We start from the raw sequence: 15,458 nt of genomic DNA, 5'->3' as shown, positions 1-15,458 counted from the left end.
GAGTAAATCTGTTTGGCTGAGATCAAAGTTATTAGATTAGATTGAACTTTATTGATCCATCGGGTGGGTTCCTCCGGGGTTTTCACACAGCTGAATAAACATCAGACAGGAAACTGATAAAACACAAGTGTGAGACGGTCGAGAGTTTACTCCAGTGTCCTGTTATATTTTAGATAGCAAGGAGCAGACGGCTGGGTTTATTAAACTCCACCGAGACAGCGGTGACGCAAATCTGAAGGCTAGACCGTCCCATTTCACAGCCTCGCACTTCCGGCCTTCTCGGTCTACGTGGGCCGAGTCCTTCAAAGACCGTGAAGGCCAGGTCCTCTGAAGGATGCGGCCTACGTTTTGGGACACAGCTCATGTGAGAGCCAGATGGCCCATGGAAGTTAGAATGAAATAGACTTTATGCAAATGTTGATTATATTAAATAACACAAAGATGTCACGTGCTGAAACAAGAACACGTGCTCGTTATGAAGTTGGTATTAGCAACACTGTTAGCGAGACTCAGCCGTTGCTTTCAGGCCGACTGTGCGTAGCTCAGTGAGGCTCGTTCATCGTTCTGAAATCAGAAAGAGCTTCCTGGAAAGTCATGGTGCCACATGTTGCTCCTAAACCTGGAGATATGGTCCAGCACTAACGGTGCAGCTTGGAGGACGCAGCGTCCGTGATCACACAGAGACTAGCTTCTCCCTCTTTGTCTGGTTGATTTTAAAATAAAGTTATCACCATGTGAAGAAACATCGTTGTGTTTTGTTGGAGAAAAACTGCAAATAGGCCATATGACCACATGAGGGCGCAGTGATTATAGCTGTTATTTAACCAGGTAAGTCTTTGTGTACACATTTGTACATTTAACGTCACAATTAAGCAGCAAACAATTAAGAACATGCGTCGCCCCCTGGTGGTGAGTGTCAGTTAAACCGTGCAGAGGGGTAATTACAGCAGATGCAATTAGAACTACAGTAAACATGTTGGCCATCTTTTTCTCATTGGGCCTCTCTTACACTGACACAGTGATGCTCAAATTGCGTGGAGAGGCCCACCTGGAGCTCATGGAGCTACTGCAGGTGGACCACTGACCACAGAGGGAAACTGGGACTGGTTTGGGTGAAATAAACACCTTCTTTCACTAACGGTGTGTTCACAACGAACGCGATGGACGTGAATAGAGCGTCAGGTTTACATGTAAAGTCAATGGAAAGGCGCGATGACACGCGATTGCGGGTCCCGCGAAAATTCGGAAGCAGATTTGCGTCGCCAAAACGCCTGAAACGCGCGTCAGTGTAGCGCGTCTGGCGCGTCTGACTCGCGAATAAAACCACGCGTGTGAGTTTTTGTGTTGCATTTTGTGCATACGCGCGTTTCGCGTCCCCCGCTCGAGTTGGAAAAATCTGAACTCCAGCGTCAAATCGCGCCGCGACAACCAATCAGGAGCCTGGTGACGTGGCTGTTACCTAGGTCAAAGGGGCAGATCCAGCCAAAGCCTTTCATACTTCAATGGAGGGGAAGGCTAATCAATGCGGTAGCAAACAACTCGGAGCTGTACAACACCAGCTGCTTTCAGTACCGAGACAGGAATAAAAAGGACCGAGCTTGGAGGAAGATATGTGAAGAGATCGGGCAACCTGGTAAGTTCATTCATTTCTCTTAAGTTTTCTCTAAAGTTTTCACTGACCCGGGGAAGCCGCACAAAAGCTAGCAAGCCACCGCTATTTTCCCACTGACGTACAAATACCGTTCTGCTTTTAGGCATGTTGTCATTTAGGAATATATTTTATTGTTTATTAATAAACAGCACACAGTGGTCCCGCTGTTCATCCGTCACTGCTTTGCTTTTTCGCTGATTTTTTTATTGCACAGTACAGCATTGCATTCTGCAGCCTGATTGACAAATCTGCTCCGTGTCGTGTCTCCTGCACTTGCCAAATTTATCATGTTTGGTTTTGATAACCATCACGTCCAATAGAAAAAACAGCACAAAAACACCCATAACTATGAGCCTCATTCGGAAATAGACACCTGCACCGCGAGGGGAAAAGGCGCACGAAAGTGGCGGGCAGATATTTGAGAAGTGAAAAGAAGTTTACTGGATTTACAGAAAGTGTGCAATAATTGTTTAAACAAAATCAAGCAGGTGCATCAATTTGGGCACCACAAAAAAGAAATGAAATGAATATTTAGTGTATATCAATGTGTGTGTCTCCTATATGATATATGGGGTGCCTTTGTCTGGACGTGCTTCCCATCCAGAGCTGCACAGCACAGAGGGAAGTTCCAGCGCTCCTGGAATCCCTCTGTGATGGAGCGCCAGTCTCCAGGTGAAGGCACAGCCATGAAGTCGTCCACTAGACAGTCCCAGATGGCCGTCGCTGCCTGGGGGGTGATCTGGCTCACCGTGGACACACCGACTCTGAAACTGAACGCGATGGTCCTGAAGGAGTCCCCGGTGACAAGGAACCTGGACAAAATTGTTCAAAATCAGTATTATGTGTACTGCAGTTACAAAATACATTATTCAAATTCCAAAATACTTTGGTGATGTCAGATATAAATCACAAAACTTAAATCTTACATAAAACCTTTTGTAATTATAAGGATAATTACAAAATGTATATTAGATAATATCTAAAACAGTTGTGTTTTGTTTTAACTTTAACATATCATAATTTGATTGGTAGCAACTTTCACAACTACAGTGAGCCAATCACTCATAATTCCTAAACATGTCAATCAGGTAGGAATGAAGTGAGACATTAATAGAAATAAAGAGTTGTGTGTTGACATGTAGCCCTTTCCTTGCTTAAATCATTAATATTTTTGAAAAATTAATCTGTGATAAGACAGCTTATCAAGATAGAACCATGTAACTAGAGATGAACCAAACTGTTCACAGTTTTATCTAACTCTGTTTTAATAAAGGCTGTGACCCCTGCTATAGAGTCTGACAGCTGCAGGGATTATATACAAATATTCAACTATCCCAGAATTAAACCAGGTCTAAATAAAAAGGAGTGAGTATCACTACAAGGTTAACTCAGTGGTCCTAATGCTACAGTTTGATATCAGCAAACACCGAGCGCATACATTGATGTGACACCACAGCCATGCTATCATTCAAACACTGATAACAGCATAAATCGAATTAAATCGGGACTTGATGAGACCTGAGTATCACTAGAAATATTATAAAGAGTCGTCTCTGTACCACAGTTTGCTTTCAGTAAACACCGACAGCATTCACTGTTAGCATAGCACATCCATGTTAGCAGTCTATAAACGATAGTTTAGCATATATTAGCACAGGTATCAATAAAGGACTACCGTATTAAATACTTTTACTAACCTCAGGCGCTCTGCAGGTGGGATTGAGCGCCTGTAGTTGGTGTCTAGGCGGGCGATGCTGGGACCGACGCGGGACAGCAGGTCCTCAAACTGGCCGACGGTGATATCGCTGGAATCGGCCGTCATCCAGGCGCAGCTCCTGGAGCAAATGGTGAAACTCACCAAACTGCTCACACCTCTGGAGGACCTGATGGACCCAGGTACGGCGAGGACGTCTTTTACGCCGCTGCTCTGCTCTCCACAGTACATAGAGAAGGGAGACTCTCTCTTCAAGCGCTAGCTCGACAGCTGCCATCTAGCAAAGATACTGGTCTGGCACAACTCCCTCCCACATTTCCGGTTCACGCGCGCGATGGATTTTTCTTGGACACGCGTTAAGACGCGAATGTGCACGCGTCAAATTAGGGGCGTTTTGTTCGCGTCCATCGCGTTCAGTGTGAACACACCGTAAGACTACAACATAACATGGCTGTCATGGTCCGGGTTCCCTCCCGGTTTTCCTGTCCACTGCTCAGGTGTATGTGGGGAGGTCCTGCGCCGACACACCTGTTCATTATCAGGTCATTACCCTCCTGTATTTAAGCACCAGCTCGAGCTTTCGCTGCTTTCGTTGTGCGATCGGACTCTCTGATCCTCGTCGATGTCTCTCTGCCATCACTCAAGAAACTCACCTGTAATCCCGAGCTGGAGTTTTCCTGTGGAAAGAGGAACGCCCTCCATCGTTTCCCTGCCTCTGGGTAAAACTCTGCCACCTGCTCCAGCAGAATCAGAAGCTGAACTCATCCTCACCTGTTCCGCCTCCTGCTGCAGACACCTGTCCATACACCTGAGCTAGCCTGAGTCCACTGACAGAGTTACCTTCATCAGTTATGATGCTGAGTTTGAGCGTTAAGGACTGATGACAGAGTCTGGATGGGGTGAAGGTGTGGAGTTTCCTGAACATGTCTCCAGACTGTCGATGTCGCGATCACCTTCGCTCAGTGGCGCTCCATCCTGCTAGAAGCACTCCAAGCTGCTCCTGGATGGTTGGAAGGTGTTGGTCTGTGAGGACGTCGCAGTGAGATCAGCTTGGAGCTCTGATACGGTGGGACTGCAACTCCACACGTCAGGACTTGGTCCAGAAGCTGAGACGCAGCAGAAGAAGACGGGTCAAACACTAATGTGGGTGGAGGGCTCATCCAGCAGTAAAAGTCTGAAACTGTTCCTCAGCGAATTGCAGAAGCACGCAGAAGTCATCACACTGAAGCGTCTGAGGAGGACAGACGATGTTTCGTGTGTGAGCAGCTCTGACTCTCCTTTAAAGGGACGCGTGAGCGTTTCCCGGGTCGGCGTGTTAGGAGCCGCAAGCTCTTTCAGACACGCTCGCAGTAAAGCAAAGAAGCTTTGATGCGCGCCATCGCACGGCCACGTCTCCATCCAAGCACTCGAGATCGTTCATGTTTCATCTTAACCCTTTGTGTCAGGCAGACTGACTTTCCTTTAGTTCTTCTTCTGCTCTGTGAAGCGCCGGCTTCAGTGTCGTCATCTCTTAAATCAGCTTTAATCACCTGCAAACACTCACACATCCGCCCGCCTGAGAGACGCAGCTCCAGCTCTAATGAGTCTTTAAGGTGGCCTTTCAAACCACATGAAGTGAAACCACACACACACGTACACACACACGTACACACGCGCACACACACACGGCTCTACCTGTCTTGTGTCTCCAGGTGTGTTTTAATCTCTCTGTGGTCTCTGCGGTGTCACATATCAAACAGACTCCCGCCTCACCAGAGGCCGCGGGGCTTCCAGGAAGGAAGTGGCGGCGGCACCGTCTCCGCCGACTGATCTGCTGGAGCTTCAAAAGCTCCTTCAAAAACTTCTGAGGACCCGGCGGCTGACAGAGGGCAGATCAGAGGGGAGGGGAGGGGTATAAAAACAAGCACACCTGAAGGCAGCAGGTAGAAGAAGGCGAGCTTCATTCGGATAAGCAGGAAGGAGACTCTGCAGGTTCGCTCTGATGACTGAAAGAAACGCAGCTCTGTAGGACTTTCTCGTGAAGAGCTCAGAGGAACTGAAGAAGCTGTGAAGCCGTTTTTGCCCGACTGATCCACTGATCGATTGGAGGATGTGGATGCTGCGCAGCGTCCTGTGCGTGTCTGTGGTCTGCGGTCTGGCTCTGGACTCAAACACCATCAGATCCTCCAAAGAGTCGGCGCTGCAGAGCTCCGAGCTGCCGGTAAGACGAGGACACCTCACACTCTGCATCCCGCTGCATTCCGTTTACGTGACGTCGAAAGCCTCAGGTCAGCGCAACCTGAAGCTCCTCACCTGTTCATGCTGCACTGCTGCCTCCTGATTGGCTGACTGGATAACTGATAAATAAGCAGGTGTTCACAATAAAGTGCTACAAGTTGGATCTAATTATTCAAACCTGAGACAGAAGCTCATTCATTTATTTTAAAAATTATTTTGAGACATTTATTAAAAATAATTGTATTAATATTTTTGAATGTTTAACATCTGGAGTCAACTTAAAAATCTGCTTTGTCCATTCAAGCTTCCTTTAATCTTTCCAGCAGAAAGAAAATTCATTACATCCGTTTAGTTCAGTATGTTTGAGTTGAATTTTATTTACACAGCACAAAATCACAGCAAAGAAAACCCACAGAAAGGTGTTGGTGTCAGTGGGGAGGACGAACCCCCTCGAACACAACAGAGCTTAGGCAGCAGCAGCAGCGAGAGGGAGAGTCTCTGATGCTCTGAATAAATCTGTGGATGAAATGTGAGAGCAAGTTTTCAACTTTCAGATTCATCAGGACAGAAAATCGCTGAAATCGTGAAAGCGGTTCTTCAGGGTCGCTTTAAAGACGTTAGACTGATCTCTCGCTGCTCGTGCACGAGGCCTCATTTCACCAGTCTGCAGGAAGCTCCAGTGTTAAAGCTTCCTGTGTGCTGAGTTTTCAGTTTAAGAGCCTTAAAGGCCAAAAACAAAGCGAGACGGCGTCGCCCAGCGCAGACGCGTGTCCTGCTCTCTTTGCATGCACACTCATTTAATACTTCTGGTAAACGTGTTTCTGGGTTTTGTCCTGCCGTCGCTGTGATGTGAAGGATCTGTGTACAGCAGCAGGTAACAAAAGTCCAGCTTCACAGGCACAGGTGACGCTGTCATTACTGCAGCAGGGCGGAGTTTCTGTTCACGTGAAGCTTTGTTGTCTCAGATGAAGATCTTGATCAGCTCAATGATCATTGATCACTGAGCTGATGGATGAATCAGTCTGTGAGGAGCGCGTCTTCACAGGGTTCAGCTTCTCTGTGTGGACGGATTTCATTTTTTAAGATTCATTCAAGAGAAAAAAAGCAGCTGCTTGGTGCCATCTTTAACTCTGACATCACTCTCTCACCTTTTAGGATCGTTCCCATGACGACAGGATGGAGACAAATTCCAACTCCCACCGACGACAAAGCCCGCCATGTACTTCGACTCAATGCAACGCACCTCCGGTCAGTACCGCCTAGCCCCGCCCACCTGCCGGCGCTAGTAAATCTGTCTCCTGTTAGCTGGAGTTTAATTTGGTAAATTAATAACAAAGTGAATAATAAAGGTTTATTGATCCTCCATCGACCTCCACCTGCAGGCTTCACGTATTCACAGCGACGTGTCGGTGCAGCGCTCACGGATACTCACACACTTTGACATCAATACTTTACGTCTTCACTCAGTGTGACGCAGTGATGACGTCCTCAACAACTTTATTCACAGACATAAACAAAGGCTAACTGCTAACGGCTAACGCTGCTGCTAAAGTGTGCATGTCAGTAATGAGTGACATCACACATGAGCACTTCCTGCTACAGTTTGAATTCACTTTACATTTATATAAATAAGTACCAGGAGGCCCCGCCCCCGCTGTGCATCACTGCCCTACAGGATACAGCGCGTTAAGGCGACTGTTATTATTTGGTGCGATATCAGTAAACCTAGATTGGATGACATCATTTGTCTGATGATTCTTGCCTGTGTGCAGCAGAGGGGGCGCTGCAGTAACAGAGCTGACAGAAGGCCGTCCCCCAGTGACGGACAGGCGGACGGACAGGCGGGCAGAGTGACGGGAGGACAGAGGGACGCTGACGGCAACAGGACCAAAAGTGAGAGACTGAGCATGTGCTGCTTTCCCAGAGTGCACTGCAGCAGGAAGCGGGCGTGCTAACATGTGTGTGTGCGTTTCAGCTCTGGAGATGTCGAGCTGCGTGCGGTCCGGCGATTGCGCGGACGGCCTGTGCTGCGTCCGGTACCTGACCGGCAAACGGTGCCAGCGGATCCCGGTGGAGGGCGAGGCCTGTCTGCTGCGAGGTCCAACCAAGCGGAGGAGGAACCTGGGACGCTGCGACTGCGATGCGGGGCTTTTCTGCACCGCCGTGGACCGGGTAGAGACGGGCAAAAACAAGGGCCAGGGGGTGTGCGCGCCCCGGCCGAAGCAGGGCCAGCGGAAAACAAGGCATTCTGGGAAGAAGCGGAGGACGGCAGAGGGGAGCTGCTGACGGACTCATGAACTCTTTATTTAAGTCTGTAGAAGGTTTTAGATGTTTCTCATATCACAGGTTCATCCAATCAGCAGCTGCCACACTTTCTCCATCACTGTCACTTCAACCAATAAAAGTCAATGAAAGTTGGTCTGAGCTCTTCTCAGGTGTGTGGGCGGGCACAGGTGGGGTTTGACTGACAGCTCTGTGGGACAAACTCCACCCTTATTATTCATTACTCACTCGCTGAGCAGCATTGTGACCCTGCAGTTCCTCTAACGTCCACCAGAGGCAGCAGTGACTCAGGCCCCATAGACTTCCATGTTAAAACTGATACACAAACTGCTTGGTGTCCAGTGTTGGGCAAGTTACTTTGAAAAACTAATTAGTTACAGTTACTTCTTCAAAAAAGTAACTGAGTTACAATTTTAATAATAATGGATTGGATTTATATAGCGCTTTTCAAGGCACCCAAAGCGCTTTACAATGCCACTATTCATTCACTCTCACATTCACACACTGGTGGAGGCAGCTACAGTTGTAGCCACAGCTGCCCTGGGGCAGACTGACAGAAGCCAGGCTGCCATATCCACATACCAGGACAGAGTCCGGGGATCGAACCAGGGACCTTCCGGTTACAGATGCGCTTCCCAACCCCCGACTAAATATAAATATAATATAGAATATTTATTATATATTATAAAAGTAATTAATTACTAGGAAAAGTAACTATTGTGTTACTTTAAAAAAAGTGTTACATTAAATGATGCTTTTTAGGCAATGTAGTGCAAATTAAATGAGCCAAACTGTAACAGCTTTAGAGAACTCAGCTAAACAAGTATTTTTCTCCATGCAAAAGTAAATAAAAAGGATACTTTATAATAATAATAATACTGTATAATAAAACTAAAACATTTTTATAAAGTACAAAAATATAAACAGGTAATACAAAGTGTCAACTCCATGGCCATTTACAATCTATTTGAAGTCACACGTGCAGTTCTTGCAGTAGAGGTTTATTAGAGTCCTGCTTTAATGTCCTCTGCTTTTTTTTTTTTTTAAACATGAACTCTTGCCACATCCACACACCCCTTACATCCATCGTAGCCATTAAACCAGTGGTTGCATCTCAAAACAAGGAGCTTCTCAAATTTCTTAGCATAGAGTCTGTTCCTCTTTGGAGAGAAGAGGAGCTTCCCAAGGCTACAGTCTTTGTACTGAGGCACTGAATGGCGTGGCTGCATTGTATCTTAGTGAAATATTCCTTATCAGTGCACATCTATTCTAATTCTAATGTGAGCCCGAGGCAGGTGAGGTTTACAGCACAAAGAACCACGATGGTCTGAGTGAACCCTGAAGTTATCTGGATATACCAAACACCTCCTTCCTGGTGGAGGCTCTGCTCGAGCACGCTCAGAGGAAAAGCTTCAGTTTATTTTATATGAGAGCATCAGCAGAGGCGTGGAGCTGCTCCACCTGCAGTCACACACCTGTGGGTTCTCACCACAGCAATGCACATTATACGTTCTTCCTACACTGCTGCGCGCACACACACACACACACACACACACACAGCCGCTGTGAGCGACTTTAACCTCGTGTTTCTGTGATTAATGCAGTGCTCTGTGTCAGCTCCGCCCTCCTGTTCAGGTGCAATTCCACAGCTTTACCAGCAGGTGTCACTTGTTAACAATTTAGAAAGGCCTGCACCTGTGAGTGTAATCAGATTACACACCAATCACCCACACAGTTCAGCAGAAACGCTCCAGATTTACTGTGTTAGAACACATTTCACAGTGACATCACTTCCTGTCACAGCTCAGGTGTTCGGCCGCAGGTAAATTTTATTGCTGAAGTTCAGAACAACGTCTGTCCTTCTTAAATACAATTTAAAATGGCCACGCCGATTGCGAGGGTGGCGGCGTGCAGACGGCGAGCTTTGAGACTCAAACATCACAACACACGTTTCAATTGTCAAGGCATCGTTTGTTTTATTCTCTTTGATTTAACGAAAGACCGTCAAGACTTTGTGGAAAAACGTTAATGCAAAAGAAACTTCCAAAAGGCAAAGTCACAAATGCAGCAACAGGATTTAACAGAATAAAAAAAAGAAAAAGGGGGGACAGAGGGGGATCAGGTGGGTCTCCATCAATAGGAATGTTGAATGGTGGAGGGGTGGAGCCTAAACAGGGAGCAGCTACAGGACGGGCGGGCAGGAAGGGCGGTGAGCTCAGAGCTGCCCGCAGTTGGCGATGACAACCTTGCCTTTGGGTTTCCCACTACTGGTGCCGTGGCTCTCCATCTTCCTCACCACGTCCAGCCCCTCGACCACGCTGCCGAACACCACGTGCTTCCCGTCCAGCCTGTGGGCACAGAGAGCGCCGTCAGGACACAGTGAGACAAACAGTCTGAATACACTAAACTGACCTCTGACCTTCAGCTTAAAAACCAACCATGACGCCTACTTAAAAAAAACGAGCTTCCTTTATTACCTCCTTCAGCCAAGGAGACACCAGAGGATGCTTGAGGAAACTAGCAGCCCACGCCACCAAACGCATCATGAAACTGTCTGCACGCCACGACACGTCCTGACTAAACACTGCTGATTGGAGAGATTTAAATCTAAACATGGGGCCGCCCCGTGATGTCAGCCACAGCAGGTTCACTGCAGCCATAACCAGCAGTCATCTAAGGAGGGAGTGAGTGACGCGCAGAACAAGCGCACGAGAAAAATTCCCCGCGCGACTAGAGCTGAGCCCACGGACGGGGTTACAGTGTGCGTCAGTCCTGTTTGTGTCTGCAAGCTGAGTTTGTGTTTCCAGCGCGTGCAGTCCCCTCCCACACCTGCGCACGTTTAAACCACGACGACCAGCTGACAGCGGTTTTAGATCAGCGCTTTTGTCGCTCGAGCCCTTTGTGAGATTAAACCTCGTCTGCAGCTGAGAACATGGGCGGAGTCAAGCGGTTAGAGGTCGTTCGCGTTCATCGTTACCGTCTCAGACGTCAGAATCACTTTATTATGTTCCATAAACATTTTGTTCTGAGCAGTTCTACTTCAGGTTTAACTGAAAGACTAACACGGCGTCATGTTTGACGGACTCCCAGCTCCCGATGATGACACCATCTGACCGTTACCTCTGGTCATTTGATAAAACACTCCAGCACAACCCAGAGCAGGAATATTACATCAGTGCCGATGGATCACTTCACACCAGCGTGGGTCTGACTTCCTGTCTGTGAAGCACGGGTCCGAGCACGTACGTACCATGACGTCTTTTCGGTGCAGATGAAGAACTGAGACCCGTTGGTGTTGGGGCCGGCGTTGGCCATGGACAGGATGCCGGGGCCGGTGTGTTTCAGGGTGAAGTTCTCATCTGCGAACTTGTTGCCATAGATGGACTTTCCTCCGGTTCCGTTGTGGTTCGTGAAGTCGCCACCCTATGACATCAGAGGCACGTTACAGATCACATGTTCACACAGGTAAGGAGTACTGTAGTGTCTTATTAAATCTGCTCTCACTTTCTCTGTAGAACCTGCATTTTGAGCTCACCTGGCACATAAACTGTGGGATGATGCGGTGGAAGCTGGATCCCTTGTAGCCGAATCCCTTCTCACCGGTGCAGAGGGCGCGGAAGTTCTCAGCAGTCTTTGGCACCACATCAGCACAGAGCTGCAGGAACAAAGTTCAGAGAGAGGGAATGGATGACTTTGATCTTGAGACACCACCTCAGCCGGCAGCTCCTACGTATGGTCGCCAGCCAAACTCCGGAGGTTTATCAGCCATGGTGAACTTTGCTCAGCCCGCCCACAACCTTACAGCGCCCTGCTCCGTGGCGCTGCAGGTAAACGTAGCAAGCCCGGCCGACTTCTGCTCAGCCCGAGTGGAAGAGCTGCAGCACTGCGTCTGCAGGGCCCCCACAGCAGTGACGCCACCGCGGAGGCATGACCAGAGGTGCAGCAGGGTGAGGTCTGCAACTGCTGCGCCTGCTCAGCAAAAACACAGTGTGCACCTTCATCTTTTTTATCCTCCATCTGCTGCGAGAACTGGGAAGCTCCGGTTACCCCACAAACCCCCCCAACCCTGCCAGGAATGCAGCCGTTCTGGTTTGGGCCGTTTTTAACCACTTTATCCACTGGGGTGCCCCAGGGATCTGTCCTCGGGCCCCTTCTTTTCATCATCTACCTTCTTCCACTCGGACATATTTTTCGTAAATATAATATTCAGTTCCACTGCTACGCCGATGACACCCAGCTCTATCTCTCTACCAAACCTGACTCTACTCTTCCTCCACCCTCCCTCATCCTCTGTCTAGCTGAACTTAATTCTTGGTTCTCCTCCAACTTTCTTAAACTCAACAGCAATAAATCGGAACTTCTTCTGGTTGGCACTAAACGACTGCTATCCAGAATTAACAATTTCTCTCTCACCATCAATAACTCGCTGGTCCCTATCTCTCCCTCTGTGAAAAGCTTGGGTGTCATTCTCGATAGCACATTATCCTTTAACTCACATATCAATAATATTACACGTGCAGCATATTTCCAACTCCGTAACATTAATCGCCTCCGCCCCTTCCTCACACCACTGCCATTCTCATCCATAATCTTGTTATCTCTAGAATTGACTACTGCAACTCATTATTATTTGGCCTCACACAAAAATCTATCAACAAGCTCCAACGTGTCCAGAACTCTGCTGCCCGTATTATTACTAGGACTTCTTCTACCCACCACATCTCCCCAATCCTGAAGCAACTTCACTGGCTCCCGGTCAAATTTCGCATCCATTTTAAAATAATTCTGTATACATTCAAGGCTATTCATTCTCTCTCTCCACCGTACCTCTCTGACTTATTACAGATGAAGCTCCCATCCCGCTGCCTCAGATCTTCATCTTCTCTTTCTCTCTCTGTTCCCTCTGCTCGTCTGATCACAATGGGAGGGAGGGCCTTTAGTTGCTCTGCCCCTCGACTTTGGAATTCCCTACCCCCGGACCTCAGAAATATTAGTTCATTCTCTCTTTTTAAGTCCACCCTTAAAACTCATTTGTTTAAAATTGCCTATTCTTAAATTTCTGTATGTTTTAACTTTTATCTTCTATTTTTACCATTGTGTATATTTCCAGTTTTTATCTGTTGTACAGTGTCCTTGGGTGCTTTGAAAGGCGCTATTTAAATAAAATGTATTATTATTATTATTAACGCGTGCATGCTGGGAACGCCCATAACGTCCTGCTGCTACAAGCACAAAATGGCTGGACGGCTAGCACTCATGCTAGCTATTTTTTAGCCTGCAGTTAACCTGGTTAAACATAAGCCCGCCAACGAAGCGCCCCATAAGCGGCAGCTCGGTTACGTAAGGTTAGGTTCTCACACCGGGAACAAAGGGCCACACGGTAACCCCGCATCCGCATCTCAACTCCCCTCCCCCCGCGGACCGCGCCAGCTCAGTGGAAGATTCCAGAAGCAAACACGGGGAACAGCGCAGTTAGCCTCGGTGGCTAACAGCCACAGAACCGGCTACTCAAGTTTTATCACACGAGCCTCAGAAAAAGCGTTTCCCCGCCCCGTTCGTCTCACACAGGCGACAGTTCACCGACAGCAGCGCGGCTTTCCCGGGTCTGCGAAGGCCGCGCAGCCGCAACAAAGAGCCTGCAATAAAAGTAGCATTAGCATCGCTCATTCGTCGGCGGGTAAAATACTCGCTCCGAGGGGCGCGGGCCCAGTCTGCGCCTCCATGTGACTCGAGTTTGAGACATTTTCCGACCACAGCTAACCCGCTGGTCTCCAATCAACCGGGGACTAATGACTGTGAGCAGACAGGCATTCAAACCAGAGTCGTTCAGCCCCGGGACGCTGACATTGACATCAAAATCACACTAGCTGCATTCTACGCGCCAACGGCGGCCTCTGCAGCTGCAGTCGGCCCCGGAGCGCCTCGAGCGGCGCTGGCGAGCAGCCACAAACACGTGCACAAGGCCCCCCCAACACGCTCGTGACAGCTCGGCTAGCTGCTGTGATGCTACAAGGAAACAGGAGGCTGCCCCCAGCAGCTGAAGCCCGGTCCACGCTGGGCTTCTGAGCCGCGGCAGAGGTGACTATCGGCACCCAGCAGCAGTTACTAACCGCCGTCTAAATTCAGTAGCAGTAAGCCCCACCGACCCCCGGGATAAACTACCGGCCTGCGCACCGCAGCAGCGGCCTCACCTCCATCTCGATCCGGCCCTGGGCTTTACCGTCAATGGTGATGTCGAAGAAAACTTTGGGCCTGGCCATTTCAGTAGGTCGAGCTGGAGACGGAGGACTGAGGAGTTTCCCGGCGAAAAGACACAACGGGCACAAGGAAACGAGAAGATCCGAGGATAAAAATTTATATAAGACGCGAGTGGGCGGCGTGAAATCCCAGCGAACCAGTCAGTAACACGGGATTATTTGATTGAAGCGTGTTTAATCCAACCAGCAGAAAGAATAGCGAAATCTTTTCTCTAAGTGGACGACTGAGTTTAACGGTGCGTTCTATTCGTATGTCAGGCCGACCCGCCCGGGCGGGGCTTGGGTGTTGGGAAGGCTCCTGTCCTCGGAGCACCGCCCCGTTTCGGCGTCCAGTTTAAGGAAAAAGTGAATCTCTCTAGTGCCAAAGCGGCGCGCGCTACAAAAATAGACAACGCGAACCTCCAATGGCAGCAGAGCACACGAGGTGGTGGGAGGGGTGAACGTCAAGTCTGGCAGCCAGCGGGACCGTGCTGCCACCGCCGGGGGAGGGGGGCGCGGTCCCGCGGCCAGGGCGCGGTCCGGTGTTTCCTGCAGAGAGCGGACTTACTCATCGTGGAAATTTACTGCGCGCGGAAAAGTTCAGCTCGAGACGAAGTTCAGCAGCACAGCTTAGCGCGCAGACTCAGACTGAGCTGCGTCACAGCTGCAGGAGGTTCGTCAGGAAATCAGCTGTAAACAGTGACAGAGAACGAGTGCAGCACCCCAAACACACCGTAACAGTCTGATTAAAGGGTCAAATTCCCCCACACTGCTGTGCGAAAGTCCTGAGCCCCCCACCCCATCAGTTGCAGGAAAATGTGAAACACGCAGTGATTCTGAATTCAAAATGTGAAACATGTAGAAACATGTAGTGTTATATTCACTGATGTACCTGCAAACACAACATTAGCCTGACGGTGTGAGCAGCTCTGTGAGGGTCTTCAGGAACAGTTCTCATTTCAGGGAACAGAAGATGATTGGCTGAAGCTCCAGGTCATCTCTACTGTGTCGGGTGGATTCTTCCTCTTTCCTAAGGATGTGACTCTCAGATGCTACAGACACACTTTTAGGCCTCACAACTGTTCTTCCCAGATCTACAAAGTTTTCAGCTCACAGCTCTTTGGGACTCTGCTCACTGGTACAAAAACATTATTTTATGTTAAACTGTTATCAGTTTTCAGATTCAGCTAAAGAAATGGGAACAGGTGTGTTTGAGTGACAGGCAGTGTAAAGTGCGCTCAGGTGTCTGTGTGCACACAACACCAGCTCCTCATCCAGTCAGGAGCCTTTGTGCTGCATGAATGATTCATAGGTCAGAGTTAAGAGGCTTAACGGGGAAAATCGTTCAGTGTCGATG

The 15,458-nt window shown here is 48.7% G+C and overlaps 3 protein-coding genes across 4 annotated transcripts; 1 reads left to right on the top strand and 2 right to left on the bottom strand.

Moving 5' to 3' along the window:
- Positions 1–2,192: 2,192 nt before the first annotated feature.
- Positions 2,193–3,596, bottom strand: LOC308403905 (uncharacterized protein; the record flags this gene model as incomplete). Its single annotated transcript, XM_080893701.1, has 2 exons — positions 2,193–2,463; positions 3,349–3,596. 2 exons carry the CDS (start codon positions 3,594–3,596, stop codon positions 2,193–2,195), a joined length of 519 nt encoding a protein of 172 aa, XP_080749827.1.
- A 1,835-nt stretch (positions 3,597–5,431) lies between these two features.
- Positions 5,432–9,995, top strand: LOC308404224 (uncharacterized protein). Of its 2 annotated transcripts, none has more exons than XM_080894161.1 (4): positions 5,432–5,565; positions 6,738–6,830; positions 7,358–7,475; positions 7,558–9,995. In XM_080894161.1, exons 1-4 carry the CDS (start codon positions 5,455–5,457, stop codon positions 7,866–7,868), a joined length of 633 nt encoding a protein of 210 aa, XP_080750287.1. In that variant the 5' UTR covers positions 5,432–5,454; the 3' UTR covers positions 7,869–9,995. The 2 variants fall into 2 exon arrangements, with proteins under 2 accessions (XP_080750287.1, XP_080750286.1); XM_080894160.1 differs by having other exon boundaries at positions 7,355–7,475.
- ppiaa (peptidylprolyl isomerase Aa (cyclophilin A)) lies at positions 9,816–14,345 on the bottom strand. Its single transcript, XM_080894162.1, has 4 exons — positions 14,057–14,345; positions 11,401–11,520; positions 11,116–11,288; positions 9,816–10,213 (listed from the first exon to the last, which is right to left on the bottom strand). The coding sequence occupies exons 1-4, from the start codon at positions 14,123–14,125 to the stop codon at positions 10,081–10,083; spliced, it is 495 nt and encodes a 164-aa protein (XP_080750288.1). The 5' UTR covers positions 14,126–14,345; the 3' UTR covers positions 9,816–10,080.
- Positions 14,346–15,458: the final 1,113 nt, after the last annotated feature.

The sequence above is a fragment of the Rhamphochromis sp. 'chilingali' genome (assembly GCF_963969265.1).
Source record: "Rhamphochromis sp. 'chilingali' genome assembly, chromosome: 10".
Taxonomy (NCBI): Eukaryota; Metazoa; Chordata; class Actinopteri; order Cichliformes; family Cichlidae; genus Rhamphochromis; species Rhamphochromis sp. 'chilingali'.
Note: the sequence above shows the minus strand (reverse complement) of the source record. Positions and strands in the feature narration are given on the sequence as shown.